This window comes from Phalacrocorax aristotelis, chromosome 1 (genome assembly GCF_949628215.1).
Source record: "Phalacrocorax aristotelis chromosome 1, bGulAri2.1, whole genome shotgun sequence".
NCBI lineage: Eukaryota > Metazoa > Chordata > Aves > Suliformes > Phalacrocoracidae > Phalacrocorax > Phalacrocorax aristotelis.
The window spans coordinates 23,099,255-23,118,979 of NC_134276.1; the positions used below are offsets into that span (position 1 = coordinate 23,099,255).

General features: G+C 36.6%; 1 protein-coding gene across 2 annotated transcripts in view; it reads right to left on the reverse strand.

Moving 5' to 3' along the window:
- The window catches only part of USP12 (ubiquitin specific peptidase 12), a 38,077-nt gene that overhangs the window by 13,854 nt on the left and 4,498 nt on the right, over positions 1-19,725 (reverse strand). For both annotated transcript variants that reach the window (XM_075084076.1, XM_075084085.1), the window contains exons 2-4: positions 10,496-10,576; positions 4,767-4,980; positions 1,649-1,875 (exon numbers count right to left, since the gene is read on the reverse strand). In XM_075084076.1, coding sequence (XP_074940177.1) covers positions 1,649-1,875; positions 4,767-4,980; positions 10,496-10,576 — 522 coding nt within the window. The remainder of the gene's footprint in view (positions 1-1,648; positions 1,876-4,766; positions 4,981-10,495; positions 10,577-19,725) is intronic.

Consider the following 19,725-nt stretch of genomic DNA (forward strand, 5'->3'; position numbering starts at 1 on the left):
AACAATCATATATGCTCACTATATTTGAAAATAAGAAACTATTCACAGTAATATTACTTCTTTAATGTGTTTCTAAGTGCCCATTTTCAAGTCACTGTGTTTTTTTAGACACAAGCTGATATACTGAATAGACAGAAGCTGATAAAATAGTTTCCAGATTATTAGGGCTTGGAAAAAAAAAGGCCCTAATATACTACAAACCAATGTGTATTAGAACACTGAATTTAAAATTCAACTGTCCAAGGAGGCAGAGTGGCAAACAGACATGGTGCATCCTGTTCAGCAATAGCTAACAGAAAAATATAACTGAGCAATATTAGTAGAACTCTCAAAATTGTGATAGGCCTAATAACTAATAAAATATGCTGGCAAAGAGCATATCAGCATTTTAAATTTGTATTAGGGACTGTACCTAGATCAAAATCCTGACAGCAGTAATTCACTACGCCATCGTGAGGAAAGGTGATGATGTCAGTCATGTTAAGAGACTAAGCTAAACTCATAGTTCAAGAAGAAAAAAAAAATCAGTTCAAGAACTGAAGAGAAGCAATTGACATTTGCCATGAAATAGTTATTAGGGAGGGGAAATCTACCAGGAAAGAAAATATGGTAGCTAGAAATCAGCACCTAAATTACTCAAAATACCATCATCTACTGAAGTCTGCAGTTACATTATATATGACATTAGGAAGCTATTTTCTTTGAAATAAGAGAGGTGGGTGTTTCTAGAAGGTGGAGAAAATTACTTGTGAAATACATAGATTTAATCTGATTAATTCCTCCTTTCCAATGTCATGCTGAAATATCTGCATTGCCTAATTAAGTTAAGGAAAACAGGTATGAAGAGTCATACAAAAAATACAGTCAATTAGCTTTTACAATATCTGAGACAAAGACCATGACAAAATTACTGTAATTTTCAAATTGTTCTGCTTTTTCCTTTTTCTCAAGCAGATAAAATTCCATTACAGTTTTTCTGAAATGTATGCTTTCTCTAAATCTAGAATTGAGAATCTATTCTCAAATAAAAATTTAGGATAGGTTACTCAAAGAAGGACTTTATTTCTCAGGGTCTAGTATTAGCAGAATTCCTGTTGACAGGCAGTTAGGAAATGATTACTTTTCCTGCACATTAAGTTATGTTCTATGAGAGTCCCAGTCTACTGTCCCAGTTCCCAAAGCCAACCATAGTATCTCAATTTCAACAGCTTTAAATTTGAAAACTAGAAATGGGTGGAAACTGATTCAAAATACTTGTTTATGAAATGTATCACTAAGCATGACATTAAATGATTAAGATATGAAATTTGAGAAGAACATATCCCCAAGTAGCAGGCTGCATTGCTCTTAGGAATACAAGAATTCAGAATTTTCTAATCTAAATTTTGAAGCTGATGATGACCACACTGACAAAAGTTCAAGTGGGCATTTTCTTAATATTGATGAAAAGCCTTTTCCTACAATTCATGCATCAGTTACTGAAATTTTCTCACTAAAAAAGAAACAATGCAAATGTTCATACAAATGTAAGATTTCTAAAGAAACTAATCTAGTATGTTAGTCTGCTGAGATGAATGAATCATGAAACATGAAGTTCTGAAACATGGAAGGAGGAAGGATTGATTTTACAATGTATATACAGACTTACAGTTTCACACGTAAGACATCTGGTTTCATTAGTTAATGTTCCCTGAAAGATTTCATGAACCCAGGTTGGGTCTGGCGGGCTGTTATTTTCATTGTCAATGTTGCCATTAGGCAGGCGACCATTTTGTTTCTCTTGTTTTCTTTCCTCTTGCAAGATATCCGCAATTGTATTTAATAGATAGTTTAAGAACTCATGTGCATCCTGCTGCATGTAGTTATCAAAAAGCTCTACAAAACAACAGAAGATTTATTTAAATTAACCGGTTAGCGCTATACTACAAAAAAGTTCTTAAGAGAGGGCAAATTTTAATACCAGTCTTTATTTCACGTCTTGAATCATTCATGACAATACAACACCAACCCAAAATGCATACTTCATAAACTAAGCCAAAAATATAGGGGGTGGGAAGAGGGGAAAGCCAGTCAGCTTACATTCACAGAAATCTCTCAGCTGATCAGAATTAACAAAAGAACGAACCATTCTGCAAGAAAATTAGGGCGTGATTCAACTACCTAAACACAGGTGTATATATAGTACCACCTGAAATGTTATAACTTATCCCATCCAGCCTCCAGACACCAGACCACGACGATTTGGATCTCCTACAGGGGCTATGCTATCTCTGCCAAGCTTAGGTCAATGTCTTTAATAACAAAGGGCATCCCAAATGGCACTACATGTTGACATTTTCCAGAAATGAACTGAGAACTTATGACAGGAAATGTTTCATCGTCCATATGTTCTATCACAGGTAGAAGATGAACAATAAATGCTCAAACACTGCTTTATTTATTCTCACTTTTAGTGTTTTAAGTCCACTGCTGCTCTGTTATAAGCACAGTGTCATCAATGCTAGCAATGAAAATAAGATTAAGACTAAAAACTTAGAGGTACTAATATTTTTAAACTGTTTTCTTTCTCAAAGCTCTTTAAGTAAGCTAGTATTTGTAGAATCCCTGTCAAATTAGTCTAAAGTTCTAGCCACAGCAAGAGCAAACAGGTTTCAAATTAGGACTTCAAGTAATAAATAGATCTGCCTTTCAAGATCTTAAGTATTGCTTCTGATTGGTATACCTGGCACCTTTATTACTGGTGGGCTTGCTCGATAGATAATAATGGATTCACTATGCTTTCCGCTTCATGCCCTCAGTTTATCAACATTTCCAAGCATAAGAGTTTCAGGATTAGTTCAGTGGAAAGGGAATAATTTCACTAGCACATACTTGCAATATATAGCAATGATACAGATTAAAGCATAGAGTTGAACTCCCTTTCTTACAAGTCTATTCCCTTGTTTATGTTCACATTGGTACTACGCTGAAAACGTTTATTGTACTCCCCTGGGATATCAACCTGAGAAATCCTCTGCTGCTACAAGTCCTCACATTAGGAATGGGACTAAGAAAACCATAAAGGCATTGAATCCAATTTAGTAATAGTTACTTCTCTCTCTGACCAGGAATTGTTACAAGGAAATTTACCTGCCAATTTAAAAAGCATTTTATATCACTGGATAATATACAGTTCTTTTAATGTGCAATCACTTCAGTTAACTATAACTTGTAATTTGCTTGTAGTCCAAGAATATACTAAGAGACTAGCCTTCAGTGGAGGGATAGTTCCTAGGACTGGAAAGATGAATGAAAAAGATACTCAGTGAAGCTTAAGTTTTGAAGTGCATATAGGGACTACAAGGAAGCTTTACTATCATTCAGTTGGTGGCAGCCAGGAGTAAACTTCAAATAGGAAAAAAAGAAATCCTGAGTTACTAGAAAAGTAGGGAGGAATCTGATGCTAATCTAGATCATTTGGAGAGGTTAAGTAGTGCCATAGGTCAGCCAAGAGTATGAACCAAGTAGTTTATTTAATGAACTGCTACACTATTTTTGAGAAGTAAGTTCAACTCCGAATCTAGTAAGTCAAGGCAGAACTAGAGCTACAAGTCTCTTGAGTGAAAACACTTGAGAAATTCTTCACAGTATTACATCATGGACTTCTCAGGGCTATGTGCCCAGCCAGTAAATTAGCATTAAATACAACAGAATGAAAGCTACACATCGTTCATTTTATCATTAGATTAAATTTAAGTAAACATAGTAGTATGCCTTCAGCTGACTTCAACCCAGCAGCTGCTTCCTGGCCAGTTAAGCTTTAAGGTCATTAATATATTTATACTCAGACTTTGAAAATAAAGATGGAACAGCAGCATTGTAGTCTGGAATATATTAAGATTATGTTCTCAGTTATCACCCTGGTATAGCTGGATACTGACAGGAACAGAATCTAGATCAGTGTTGCACACCTACCTGACTCTTTTAACTTCTTTAAAGCTCAAAATTATATACATTTACAATAAGCACTTAATAGCATATATGATGTCCATGTAATTGCTTCCTGACAATTTAGCCATTTAGTTGTAGAAAAGGTGAGAGTATCATCCTTAAAAGAGATCCCAAAAGCCAGCAAGAGCTGAACGTTCACATCCGATTTCTCTAATGAAGGTTCTCCAATTGCCTTCTGCTTACAATTTTAGTGTCATGACATAATTAAGCATTAAAAAGAACACTTTCTAAAAATAAATGCTCCTGTGGTTTACTTCTGCTTTCCATTTGAACCATTCTCTACATTTGTCATAGTTAAGTCAACGTTCATTGACATAATGAACTATTTCTTTAAATATATCAACACACAAGCGTACTTACTCAAGTATACTTACTGAAGAATTGAATGAGTTTTCTATTCTGCATAGGTAAGAGATCATACATTAACTGAGAGATTTTTTTATAGCAATATTACAACTCGTGCATTTGCTGGAGGTCTCACTTCAAATTAGGAATGTCACATTTTATTTCTTGTTTTTACTACAGAGATGGTCATCATAACATTGAAACACTTTTTTAGTCTGCATATATAGCCTCGGAGAGATTACAACATGTCTATTGCAGCAGTGTTAAATATGGCACCTCACACAGTTTATTTAAATCTAGGGTCACCTCCTTTTTATACTGCAGGACCAAGAACGTTTTTCACGTGCAACAAATATGTAGGTATTCCACCATGTGAACTTCAGAATTAAATCATAATTGCTATGATTATTACACAAGAAAAAAAAAGTTACCATTTTCTTTTCGTAATCTTGTTATGAATTTCTTGGGAGGTATTACTCCAACTTTTTTCTTCTGTGTGGCTATACTGTGGAAGAGATCAGCTAAGCATGTAAGAAGATTCTCTTTTTTCCTTGGCTGACTCTTGTATGCTAAGACTTTGTCTCGAAATGGTCGACAAAAATAAAGTGCCTGAAGAACTGAATTGCAGTAGCATGTATTCCCGAACTATAAAATAAGAGAGAGATTTATTAGCTTGCATTGTATTACAGCAAAGAGGTAAAATTAAATCAAAAGTATAGGATAATGCATAAGCAGAGGCAAATTTTTGAGAAGTCATTTCTTCTTGACTCTAAGGTACTAAAGCATATGTCTGTTTCGCAAAGGAGTAACAAGTACACTGCAAGTAAATGCAAGAAAAGCCTAGGTGACAGGATTGGCATTCAGTTCTCTTCAAAGATTGTAACGTGATTTGTTTAGGATTAAAAGCTACGGTACTGGTGGCAGTTTCAAATTGAGGAAAAGAATGCACAATTTGGACACGTGCATTTCAAAGGATGCAGGCCACTGAATTGAAATGGGGCAGCTAGAAAAGCATCCCTAACTCCCTTTGTACCACGATACTCCTGATGTCCCTCTTCCCCAGACTCCTTCCAGCTCCTAGGCACTTGAGTCTGGTGATCACTGACACTGTCTCCAGCTCACCCCAACACTGCAAACCTCCCTGTCACCTCTGAGAAGGCATCATGAGCTGTCAGTGGATAGAGCCACTCTCATTTTATGCTGCCCTCCCCTAGTGAAACCTATTATCTAACACTGAAGGTGTGAGAAAAATCTTTACAAGGCCCTCAGCAAGTAACCCAACCTTTCAGCTGCAGTCACTCAACCTGCAAATTGAATCCCATACCTGCTACACACATTCTGTAAAATGTGAAAATAATGTTCATATTTACATTCTACATAAAGAGAGCAGCATATACAGGTAGCAAATCCTAAGACTATACTATGATGGGAAGACTGTTATATAGCAAACAGCACATATAGAAATATTTTAAGAGCAGGTTCTTTCAACAGAGAAGAAGAACTAAGAGCTTTTACATCATAGGAATAACAGGGAAGTAACTGTTTTTTTGCTCTCCCTGGTTAAGACAGTGAAAAACTAGAGCACCGTGCAATTTAATCAGAAAACTGGAAAGTAATTTTTTTTCCTTTATTTTAAATTAATGAAATATAAAGAACTACTTTCTAAACACCCAAGACACACTCAAAGAATAAGAGTTGTATTTGTTAAAAAGATATTAATAAGTCTTAAGATCTCCATATTAAAAAGTGAGGAAATTAATGCCCATTATTTTTATTTCTTTAATGCTTATATGAGCTTCTTTGTGGTCCAGATATGCACTCAAGTAGGTCAATGAACTGAACAGGAAAACCATGGCTTTTTTTCCTTAAAAGAAGCAGATGAAATCACACAGTAGTTTATGTCAAAACTTTTAATATTGTAAGGTAACTGTTTATGAGTTTATAATTATAAATAGCCATAAAAGGAGAACTACATTAAAATGTTACAAACGTCTTAAATTTATACAGCAAGTGTCAAAAGATGAAAAGGCAGCAAATTAGAAATTTCGTGACATTCCAATTTTAAAAAGGAAGAGTCTAATGAGAAATTAATTAGAATGCAAACATGCAGTGAGAGATGACCAAATTATGAAGAACTCAGAACACTGAACAAAATTCAGGAGATAATTTAATATGAATATCTGTTAACCCACATGCCTATGGATAGGAAATAAAAGCAAGCAGATTAAGTACATAAAAGGTTTTCTTCAACCAAATTCAGAAAGACAATAGGCAATAGAAGAGTTTGAAAACAAACTCCTGAAGAAATATTATTTACATTTGTTTTATATCTAAAGCATCAAACTTCACCACTTCAAAACCTAAAATATTTTTAAAATAAAAGCTTCTAATCATAACAAAATTATAATGGTACATGTACTAAATAACAATGGGGAAAATGTGGGGAGGTTTCTAGACTAAGCAAATAGGGAATTGGTTACACGAATAAATGCTGGTCTTACCACCATTATTACTTCAATTCCCATCTTTGACTCCAGTACAAAAGCACACTTCTCCTTCAGAAAATGCCTAAGACCTTCCTCCAGTCTCCCCATCCTTGCACCTCTTACTGAACACCTATACTTCACTAATTCTGCATCTTCAATACTCAGCTCTCCTGCTAACCTGGCCAACAGATGCTTTCCTTCTTCCCTCACTTTACAGCTAGTGCTGCCTCAGAGGCATAATGCTTGCAAGAAGATGTGCCAGCACAGCACTGTATAGTATGTTTGCAACCATAATCTGTATGTTTTCTAGTGACAGTGTAAACACTCCAACACCACTCTGAAATATGAAAATGCACAGCACTGGAAGCCCATCAAACTGTTCAAAACAAGAAGGATATTTAGCTAGCTTTAGATTTCAGCTAGCTTTATTCAAAATATAATTGTAGGAAAATGAAACGCTTGTGAAGTCTGCCTCAGAATAACAGTAGAAAATGCTAAGACAGACCATCGTTGTAATTTTGTATCTTAAATTGTCAGCCTGTACAGGCTACTGAAACTCCTCTGTCTCATTCAGAAAAAGGTAATGGAGATGATAGAGAGTTATTGTAGCCTATGTTTCAACTGGTTTATTGATTGCTGCCTTGTTTCTGTGAGGATCATCTTAAGATGTGCATAGAAAACTTAAAAAACAAAGATTTCCTCATTTTTTTGGTCCTTATTGTTCTTCTGTTCGAAGTTTTGAGAAATTATATTATTTCCTTTCATAAAAATACTGCAGTCTGTATGTTTCCCACATGCATCTCTCTTTTTAAGTCTGAAATCGAAGTTGGAACACTCAAACTTGTGTGGAAATAAAAAAAAAAATAGACAATGCAACAAAACACCACACACTCACTAAGGCTTATAGCCTTATAGTTTGCTATAGTTTACTCTTCTGATGCAAGATACAGCTGGAAAGAAACTTGGTTGTTGAACCCCACAGATCTACAAAACCAAACAAGAGACCTACAAGAACTTAGATCTGCTCAGAACACTGTCTTCGTGCAGCACTAGGGTTCCTCCCAGCTCTGATGCACTGGCAGCTCTGACAACGTTTATTTGCTGCAATGGGCCATGCCAGTAAATAGGATTTCTCCAAAACAAACAGCTCCATTGCAAGAGACTGAAAAACCAAACTTTCTGCTCCAGAAGTCTGGTAAACTGCTGAAGAGCTACCAGAGTACCTCTTATGAGATTAAAGCGTTCATTATTTCATCCTCAATGGGTAAAATAACTGATTTAATTTGTGAAGCACAGAGACTTGAATAGTTTGCATTATCGCACTGTAGAGGTAAAGAATGACAGGCAGACTTACTTGATGTTCCTGTGCATGGGACATCATATTACTCATATTTTCATCTTACCACTTATCTTAAATATTTCCTGCTGATTTAGTGAATGGTATTGTCCTTTCAAACCTAAGCTGAATTTTCCATTTAGAGCTTTCATTGACAGAATCAAACATCCCATCAACCATCTGGTCTTCCATATGCTTCCCATAATGGCCCTTTCTTAATTCTTCTTTTACCTCTCAAATTGTTCTTTCAGGACACCCTCTGAATAATCCCTAGATTCCACCACAAAGCTGGAGAGGAGATAAGAGTGCTTCTACCTTCTCTTCTTTTATACTACCCCTGGATAAACGCTATGTTTACCATCGACAGATCTCTATTTCAGAATTGTCACCTTTATCTAAAATCCTGCCCTACATTCCAGACATCTCAAATGGCTAGCTATCACACAGTTAGAAGCGAGCTATTGATTTCCACATTATCTATGTTTTTTCCATTACTCTGGACAAAGTTAGGACAAACAAAATCGATAAACAAATTAGAAAAATTTAGCAGTAAATGTTAATAAACCTCTCAGAACTTAGCTTCTTTTAATTGCCATAAAACAATTAGAGAAATCAATGCAGGCAAAAATTGTGATTTCTGTCTCTTCTCAGTCTAATAGTACTCCTAATTTATTATCTAATTATCTAATATTTCTTTTAATTACCATGAGCTCTGTCATTCTTTCTGAAGGCCACTGGCCATAGTTTTCTAATGAAGAGGTCACTACCTTTCCTTTTCCTGATAGAATTAAATTCTGCAAGCTTGTTACACATTTATGGCATATACATACAGTGTTTATAAACACAATCTGTATAACAGATCTGAAAACCATCCAAGCAACAATATGACTGAATTTCCTCAGCCAACCACTGTACCTGAAAAAACCAGCACCAGTGCACCATAGATGTAATGGGATCCCATTTTACTATTCGTTACAATTCAAAGAATTTTGGTCCATAAAACTTAATTGTTTGAACCTAAAATAAGCAACATTCCAGTACTACACAGAAAGCTAACAGCACTCTGACATATCTTAGCAGCCTACCTCTTATGTGTATGGTTGAGGGCAATGACTTAAAGACAGATCTCCCCTCAAATTTCCTACGCCCTCTGGACTACAGAAAGCCAAAATTTGTTGATATTCGTTATATATTAGGAAGACTATCCTTTAATGAAACTTTTCTTAAGGGTACCAAATATGTAAAACTTCAAGATTAGGCATATAATACAATTTTACTGTTAAGTCTTAAATCCTCTCTGGTCTTGGAGAAGAAATTAGGAAACAGGTTATCTGTCAACAGAGTAACAGATTTGAGAAAAGAACAGCTTTGATGGAAAGCCTAAGCTCTGCAACAGAACTAACAACAAGCATTAACAGTTAAACTACTGTATTTCCTCTCTTCAGAGAAACAACATGTCATTTCAAAGGTATTTTAACTTTGATGAGAAAGGAAAAAAAAAAAAATCACAAATTTAAGTCATGGCATTTGCGATGCATGAAGTCAGCTTATCAGTAATAGCGGTTACTGACTGCACAGTGTATACCCAGATTGCAGACTCTTAGACTATGTCAGTGCTACGAACCTAGAGGTAGAGACATATGTTATAGTAGCAGGACAGCATTAGGAGTAATTAGTTCAATTAAGGAATGCAAGATGATAGCTCTTGATAAATCAACTTGGTTTAAATATGCACTTTCTGAAGCCCCAATAAAGAAAATAATTTAATACTTTATTTCAGAAAAACGCAATTTGTAACAAGATATACTTTTCATGTGTAATACCAGAAATTAAAATTTATATTATTCGTTAAAACTAATGATTGAATCAAACAATTCAGTGTGTTTTTTCCACCATTGCTTTCCCCTTTGGTCTCAGTATTTTTTAAAATCTTAATACAAATACCAGATGTGAACACTTCATATTAACAACAGATTTTCACAGATTTTTTTCTTTTATTGTATTTATTCACTTAGATTGGCATATGATGAACTAAAAGCTACATATTTTAAACAGCTTTTTGTTAAGGCTTATACATTTTAATAGCAAGAAAGTGATTTTAAAAATACCCTACAACTAGTAGAATGAAATAAAAGTATTAAATAAACAGTCCAATTTCAATAATTATTTCAGTTGCGTATTTCAACAAGTACACTGAATATTGAAACCCATTTCAATAAGTCTTATATTCAATGACTATATCTTTCAGTGTTGTAATTATTCACTCAGCTGCAGCCTTGTAATTTAACAAATCCACTTGTGGCATTTCAAAGCAATGAAGTTATGGACAGAAACTTACATTAACCAAACCAAAATAGTGCTCATTGACTGGAAATTGTTCCGGACCAATCTCTTTCTCCAAAGCTGAGGCATTGGCGCCCTAAAAGAATCAAAAGCAGTAAAATATTAGTGTTGCAGCTACGTACACAGTGAACTTAACTAGTTCAGGCAAAAAAAAAGAATCAAGTTTTTTGACAAGGATAAATGACCAAAACCAACCAACCAACCAATCCCCCCAAACCCCTGATCACAACTACAGACCTTGCTAACACCAAACCAGTATCTTCAAATCTCAGACCATAAGACTTTGGGTTTACTGAAGTAACTTACACGGAAGCTCTCTCTAGTCAGGAGGGAGGAAACCAAAAAGAAATAAGACTAAGTATTGAAAACAGATGAAACAGCTTCCTGTCTGTGCCCTGGAGAGCGGGGAGAAAGTAGAGTTTGTGACCCAGCCCAGCAATCATACATGGCAAATCAACCACAGTTGTTTATTTAGTCTATTGCTTAATGCAAAGACAAGCTCGTAAGCAGGAAAACAATAGCCATGAATGCAGAAAAATCAGCCCTTTGAGTTCTCTGTTGATTTGCACTCTCAGGATGTTTAGATCGTCCACAAAACCATTTCACACAGGTCTTAAAGTAGACAGCACGTCTTCTGTGCTGTTAACTTGATACTTACATACTTATTATAAAGAACCTAATGCTCTTTCACTACAAGAAAACATAATCCAAAATACCTTAGAGATGTGTTTCCAAATATGTTCTGTTCAAAAACATCTCAAAGTAACTTATATCATTTTCATGTATTTTCATGCAATTACACTGTTGTGATGTTCTGTATTATTTTCAGAGCGGAGCTTCTTTAATAACAACTGCATTAATGCAGTGTTGCAAAGCAGGGAATATAGGGCCAAATGATGAGCTCCTCTTAACAAGTGTAGTTTTCATACTGTGCAGCAAATCTCAGGAAAAGTTAAGAAATGCAGAACGTTCATAGGAAGCAGACTCATCTGTTCCACTTACACTGAAACTATAAAATGTTCAAAGTGCTTTGCTAAATACCTTGAACTTTGCAAAATTAAAAGACAACACAGTACAGCTAGTGTTGGTATACATTACAAATACTGCAGCCTTCACCCAACAAATCTGTTGTGTCTGATCCTCAAAAAGAAGTCAGAGAAGGTAACTTTGGTGACTCTGTGGTTCCAACTGATGACTGTTGACTGAACCAGAGCAATAAACATTGGGTTTTGAAGGGAATAAAGGGGTTTTATTTAGAGACAGAAAAACTACTCTCAAAAATTCAGAGAACAAAAAACCCTAGCTTTCTATGAGTTCTTATACTGATTGCTTTTAGAGAAAAGCACATGTATCCAAATCTAAACCCCTTTTGTTGCATACAACAACACTGATATATATCCTCTATCAAACTAATATGTGAGCATGAATATTCCAGTCTGAAGTCAGGCATAACTGAAGCTAAAATAGCACATAGTATACAGCAAAGAATTTTAAAACAGATGTGACTCCTGCCCAACAAGTTCTTTTTTTACACCAAACATGTAGCAAAGAGCCCTGGACATTGCAAAAATAAAATTAAATCAAAATCACAAACTGCATTAAAAACAGCACACAGGATTTCACAGATTAAGTACAGATGAGGGAAGGGGGATAGAATTAAAATTAGGACTGTATCAAAGTGTATAAAATTAAAATGAAACTCAATTATGTGGTATCTTCCATGACATGACTGTGGTACTGCAGAACTTAAGAGTGGTTACACAATCTAGCTTAGTAGTTCTGAAACTGGAAACACATGGTCAAATACCCATTAGAAGGTAACCGCTTTAACCAGAATAGAGCAAAAGATAGTGTAACTCCACACTTGAGACAGTACAGCTCTACTCCATCCACAACGTGGCCCCAGCTGCTTTTTCATCAGTCATATCCCCTTCAATTACAATAAAGCCTCTCCTTTACTGGGGATTTTGCTGCAGGGCTTACTACTTTAGAAGCTGTTCTCAAACGGCAATGTTGGTGGTAATGAAAAGGGGTATAAACCCTCATTTAAGATTAAAGCACTCCATGACTTCTGAATATTTAGTTTTGCAGCCTTATTGAAATACACCCATGAGCTCTGGCAAGGTGGATATAATTTACAAATAAACTAGAAAAAAAAGGAACTGTGGAGGCCTTTTTATCCTATTATTAAAATCTCTACTTCTTTAGAAAGAAATAAATCCAAGAGCAGGTTTTTAGGAAATTCTTTCTCTTTTCGAAGCTAGGGTGGAGTAACTGCTTTATTCTATCTTTGGAAGGAAGAATATTATGGTATAAACTTTGATGTTTCTGTTCTGTACAGACCTGAACACTGCATTTAGTTTTCTAGCACAATAAAGATCCTGACTTTGCAGTTAGAAGGACGTGCTAAGATACTCCAATATAGTTATGGTTTTCTGATTATTCAAGGCTGTTTCATTCAAGGCTTAGACTTTCACATGATTTCAAAGCATGGCTTTGCCTAAGTTTGAATGCAGTTGTTTATGAAAGTTTTATTACTACAAACCAACATGTTTTACACTGGTATAAAACTGAGACTTCCTTCTACCACTCTCTTTTTATCTATCATAAAGGATGTTATTCCTCCCCCCAAAGTAATCATTTATACTGTGTACAGCGTGTTGGTTGCAGAGAGCAAAAACGCAGTATGCAGCAGGGACTTGAAAGAGTATGCTAAAATGAATGTTCACACCTGACCCACAAAAGCTATTTTGAAACCTAACTATCCCTTGCTACAAAAGGTTTCCCATTCAGCATTACAGTACACATCATCAGCCCCAGCTGCCTCTTCCACTATGTAAATACAGATGCAGAGCAGAAACACTGTGACACCACCAACTAATATGGTGCCATATCATCTTTTGGACAAGAGGACAGAAGAGGTTTAAGGCAGAAGTGGAGTCTATCTCCTTCCATCTCTTTTAAGATGGACTTAGTGGGCTTGGGAGATTTCAGTCTGTGACGTATGCTGGAGAGTATAGAATGTCTTCCTCTGCCACTGAACTGCGAGGTGGCAAGATCCCAAAGTGAACCCCTCATTTTTGGGGCTCACTGAACAACCCGTACAATAGGTGCTCAGTCCCCACACAGCAACTTGGCTTTGACACTGCGCAGCAGACAGAAAGGAACATCACCAACTTTGGTCAGTACACCCACCTCCAGCTTCCCTACCCTTCTGAGCAGAAGCACACATGGTCATTACCCAGAAGAAGGAAGGAACAGAGACACAACGTAAATCCAAAAAAGCTAATACTGCAATAGTACTGGCATTTACCAGTTTTTGCATCATATTAGTGTAAAACCTATATATCACCAAACACTGCCTTACATTACCCCCGTTCCAGCACAGAGATAATTGTACAGGCATACAGAACATGTATTTGTCCTAATTAACACAATACCGCTTATAAAGGGGAAAGGTCAGCAACTAAGGTACATATACAAATACACAATATGAAATCAAGATTTGCTTAACTTTTTTGTGGTATTGAATTTGATTCTGGAAAAAAATGTTGAAATATCAATGATAATAAAAGAGTGTTCTCACACATAATGAAAGTCAGGTGTAAAGCTGAACACCGTATACTTCATCCTATGTTTAACTTCACACTGATAGGAAATAAATCATGAATAATCTTGAGTAAACCATGTTCAAAATCAGTTGAACATTTATTGCTTATCTCTCCCACCAAGTTAAAGAAAAGGCTATATTATTGGATTTATCAAAGATCCCCTTAGATGCTAATTTCTTAGTGAAGGGATATGAATCCATGTTTACCACGGAAGGCCCTTAATTAAGTTTCTCAATTTTTATTTTCAAAAGACCTCCAGGTTTCTATAAATTAACACATTTATCATTGACCAAATGAGTGTTTTATTTCATTTCAGTGGAATCAAAGCCCACAAAACACAGTGTAGCATCTTTTAATTTAGTACAGTTGAATTTTCCTGATTTTCAAGTTTTACAGATATACATTCTCCCACAGTTCTAAAACAAACTAAAAGAACCCTGACATTCTATATTTCAATGGAAAAGACAGGGGGAAAATATGAACTGCAGACATATGATGGGGTTGTTTGTTTGTTTGTTTAGTTTTTCACTTGCTAAAGCAATAATATTGTTAAATGCAATTTCCTATTTTATCATTGCCTTTTCTCACTGCCTCAAAGTTCACACTATTGCGGTGCTACATGTTGAACTAGTACTCCTGAGACATACTAACAGCTAACATATGGATAAGCTAATTGGAGCCAATCTGTAAAGCAAATCAGCTGTGCTTATGATCTAAAACACGCTTTGGGTTTCAGAGGGGTTTTGCCAGATTAGTTCTAGGCTGGCTCTCTGACTGAACACCCAGCTGCAGCTGAACTACATTGCTTGACTGAGGTTCCTCCGAAGGAAATTTAATTTGTGCGCTCTAAGACCACTCCAAGATGCAAACCAAATTACGGTAAATTGGGATGCCTGGGAGAATCACTTCAGAATTGCACACACCTTACCTGAACTAAAACACTAATGAAAATTCACCCAGCTCTCGTCAAAGTAAAAAAAAAGCCACCCTATATTAAAAGTACTGCCTAAAAACATGTCAGCAAGCAGACAAACAACTGCGGTTTTAAAGTGTCCTACCTTCTTGTTATCATACAACCTAGTAGGCAGCATTTCTCTTACAAAGACTTGATTCATAACCAGCCTAATGTTCATTGAAGATTACACTGGTGTTAGTCTTATTGGGGTGGGAGAGGGGGGGTTTCATCTATGCCTTTCTAGAATAAATATCAGTTGATAACTTGGTGGGTCATCTTTTCAGTAGTTTGCTGTAACAGCTTTATCCTCTAGCATTACTGAGTTGTGAACTTCCTGAGTAAAACAAAAAATGTCACCTTTAAAAGAAATTTCTTATCTCAAAACTTACATTTGTTGTCAAAATTCTTAAGATCCATTTACCCCTTCATACATGCACTATGCTAGATCCTTCCCTACAGTGCTCTCTACCTCCCTCAAGAAGCGAGGAACAATAAAAGGTGACTCACATAAGTAAACCATGTTCCACAGGTATATGTAAGTCCGATTTTTTAAACATGACCTTAGCTATAGGTAAGTGAACACCACCACCACCATCACCCACAAAACAGAACTTTTATTCTTCCTAGTGACAGAAAGGAATTACAAGTAAAACAGAAACTCAGTAACCAGGAATAGCAATGTTTTCCTAAACAAGAATAAAACATTACAAATGCAAAATTATTTACAATTAGCAAAAATAAACCTCAGTATAGAAGCACTCATTTACTAGTGGTTTCACTTTTTTTTTGCCACGTATTAGAAGACTCTTGTCTGTGCCACTAGTGAAGGTATACAGAATTTCATAGCCTATATTAATTCATGCACTGTAACTGATGGAATCTTCTGTTAAAGAAGAAATACGTAATTCTACTCTTCCAGTTATGTTTTACCAGAATATGTGAATTCCTACTTTTCCATGTACTTATATGAATCAGAATTAGGAGCAAACAGAATAGCTATATTAAATCAGTTTATATCTGTTGTTTCGACTGCAGCCAAAACAGAAACACATTTCTTTTGCTGCTGTTTCTAGCCCAGGAAGCAGAAGTGAAATATGCTGAGTGGGATTCAATAATCCATGTTGTTCATTTATTTGCAGAAGAACACACATTAGTAACACACAACTTGATAATCTAACCATGAAATATTTGGATAGTTTCAGTTCATATTTTTAAGATACTGACAAATACTGTTATTTTCTTAACTAATTAGTTTAAGGCATAGTCCTGTATATTCTAATCATGTGCAGCTAAGACAAAAGGCATTTTATTGAGTACAAAGCAAAACCAACTCTGCCTGGGCAAGAAAAATTGCACAAAATTACCTTCTTTTCACATTTGGTATGTCTACCACATCCATCTTTTTGAGACCCACCGAGCACACACAATATATTTCCTTCCCAGCAACTACAAATAGTCATGCTTCCTTCTGGTTTGAATACTGAAGTCAAAGATAAGTTGCTCTCACATATGAAGCTGAGACTCAAGAGAATTAGGGCTCTGGGCTTGGCTGTTTTGTAGAATGGATATTCAAAACATGAAAGTATGTAATGATACTTCTACAATTCCTCCTAATTGCTGCCAGACTTAAAATGGCTTTGTCTACTACCTGCCCAATACAGAATGAAATCATATTGCTAAAAGCTAAAATACTGCTGTGCTGGATTGACCCTGGCTGGATGCCAGGTGCCCACCAAAGCTGCTCTATCACTCCCCTCCTCAACTGGACAGGGGGGGAAAGAATATAACAAAAGGCTCATTCAGCAATCACTATCATGGGCAAAACAGACTGACTTGGGGGAAAATGAAATTAATTTTTGCCAATCAAAAGTCAGAGTAGGGTAATGAGAAAATAAAAACAAATCTTAATAGCACCTTCCCCTCACCCCTCCCTTCTTCCAGGGCTCAGCTTCATTCCCAATTTCTCTACCTCTTCCCCCCGAGCGGCACAGGGGAATAGGGAATGGGGGTTGAGGTCAGTTCATCACACAGTGACTCTGCTGCTCCTTCCTCCTCAGGGGGAGGACTCCTCACACTCTTCCCCTGCACCAGCATGGGGGTCCCTCCCACAGGAGACAGTCCTCCATGCACTTCTCTAACATAGGTCCTTCTCACAGGCTTGCAGTTCTTCATGAACTGCTCCAGCAGTGACCCCACAGGGTCACAAGTCCTGCCAGGAAACATGCTCCAGCGTGGGCTCCTCTCTCCATGGGGACATAGGTCCTGCCAGGAGCCTGCTCCAGCACAGGCCCTCCATGGGATCACAGCCTTCTTTGGCAAGATCCACCCACTCCAGCATGGGGTCCTTCATGGGCTGCAGGGGGACAGCCTGCCTCACCATGGTCTTCACCACGGGCTGCAGGGGAATGTCTGCTCCAGGGCCTGGAGCTCCTCCTCCCCCTCCTCCTTCACTGACCTTGGTGTCTGCAGGGTTGTTTCTTCTCACATATTCTCACTCCTCTCTCTGGCTGCTGTCATGCAGCAGTGTTTCCCATTCTAAAATACATTACCCCAGAGGCGCTGCCACTGTCACCTATGCACTCAGCCTTGGCCAGCGGCACGTCTGTCTTGGAGACGGCTGGCATGGGCTCTATTGGGCACAGAGGGAGCTTCTGGCATCTTCTGACAGAAGGCACCCCTGCAGCACCCCTGCTACCAAAACCTTACCATGCAATACACTGCCAACATGATAAACTGTATTTATACTGATAGTTCCAGAAAATTCCTGGTGTAACACTGTTTATGATATCAGGTGCCTTTGCTTCAGCCTCCTCTGTTCAGATGGATTTTCAGTATCATCTGTGCAACACATCTCATAATGACACTTATTAAGGGGGGTCCCAAAAGATCAAAACTATTACCTTCAGGGACTTTCAGTTAAAGGTTGAATTACACTAGCAGACAAGATAGGAAGTCCGTGAGATGTATTTAAAAGAGGATCTGACAGTGTCCTTAGAAATCTTTCACTGCCTAGAAAGTACAGACAACTATAAGCATTATATTCACCTTTTAGAAAACTCAGACTCACCTAATCACTCAAAACACAGATGGGGAGAGAAAAAAACAAAACAAAACACATTTGCTCAACTGCTTTTGTTGATAAACTGCACAAAACCCACAAAATTCCTGTTTCATAAAAAGAAGTATGTTGCTTTTGTAATTTCACATTTTCATGGAATTATAAAAAGAATTTGAGTTATGAAAAATGGTAAAAATGTTTTCCAGTTCTGGTCTACTTATGTTAGTACACCATTCTGGTTCTATGCTACATAAAGATCTAGACTATTTTTTTTTCCCCTCAACTAAAAGCTCAGATAGACCTTATTGAAATAAATAATTTGTTAAAAGCATTTAACTTTAGCAAACTTCCTAAGCTAGGAAAACAAAAGTTACCCCCTATACAGGGCTTTTATACACCTCTTTTCTTCAAATAATTTGAAATAGAAACATAGACAATATCAATAATGGACAGACATTCTCTTATCACATTTTTACAGAATCATTCCCAGGAGCTTTAATGCAAATTAGTTGCTTCAGTAGTTTAAAAAGTAAATACAAAGACTATTTAAGTCACCAATCTAAATATTCAAGCTTTTCTAGTAATAGGATCAGTTATTCCCACTGACACAGGTAAAAATTTCTGTCGGCAAGACTAGAGTCCAGGTTTATATTTCATTGTTTCTTTGTGCTTAGAACTTGCATGATGAATATATGTATACATACAGGTAAAAAGAAAAAGGAACATTTATATAATTGAAATTATCCAACTAAGTAATATACCAACTAAATAACTCTCTGTGCTGGTATAAATATTGGTTTACAGCTATACAGCTTCAGGAGTTTTTCCTTCATGTGTCATATTTGGCATTGTTTAAAATTAATTTAGAGTCAAACTCATATTTTGATGTAAATTTCCCTACTTATTCAAATTTTGATGTACATTTCAGTTGTACATTTTTGATTTAAATTTAACAAGTTTGTCTCAATTAACTAGTATACTAAGCAGTGTCACAAACCCAGTATTTTAAAGAGCAAATGTGCAGACTCATCTTCTATTACCAACTGTAGCATGCTACATCTACAAAAATTAAGATGACACATGCCACAATCATGCTTCAGTCTTAGTGTTGTATTTATCACAAAGTACTCTCCTGATAACAACTCCCAACAGATGAGTGAACCTCCTTACTGTGGTTTAAGTTCTTACCCCAGCTGCCCAACAAATATTTCTCCAAAATGTAATGCTCTTCAACAGAATCACCACAACAGAACACGTGCCTGAACACTCCAGTCCACTGATCAAGGCAGACTGAGGTCATGATGCCAGAGTGAAACGCAGTGGCTGAGACACAGCACATGTTCCTTCTTGCCAACTCTGCTACATGAGCAAGTCAGACAGCTGGATAAAGGAATACCATAATGCTATTTTCTCTGTGATACTTTAGTCCTCTCCTCCTCTTTCTCTTCTATTACCTCCTCACTTTGAAGCTGTTTTTCCACAACTTACTCTCCTTGCTGTAACTCTCAATTCTCACTTCTTCCAGCATGACTCCTGTACACTTTCCTGTGCAATCTGTTAAACTGATCATCAATTAATGTTTAGGAATTATAATTTATGCT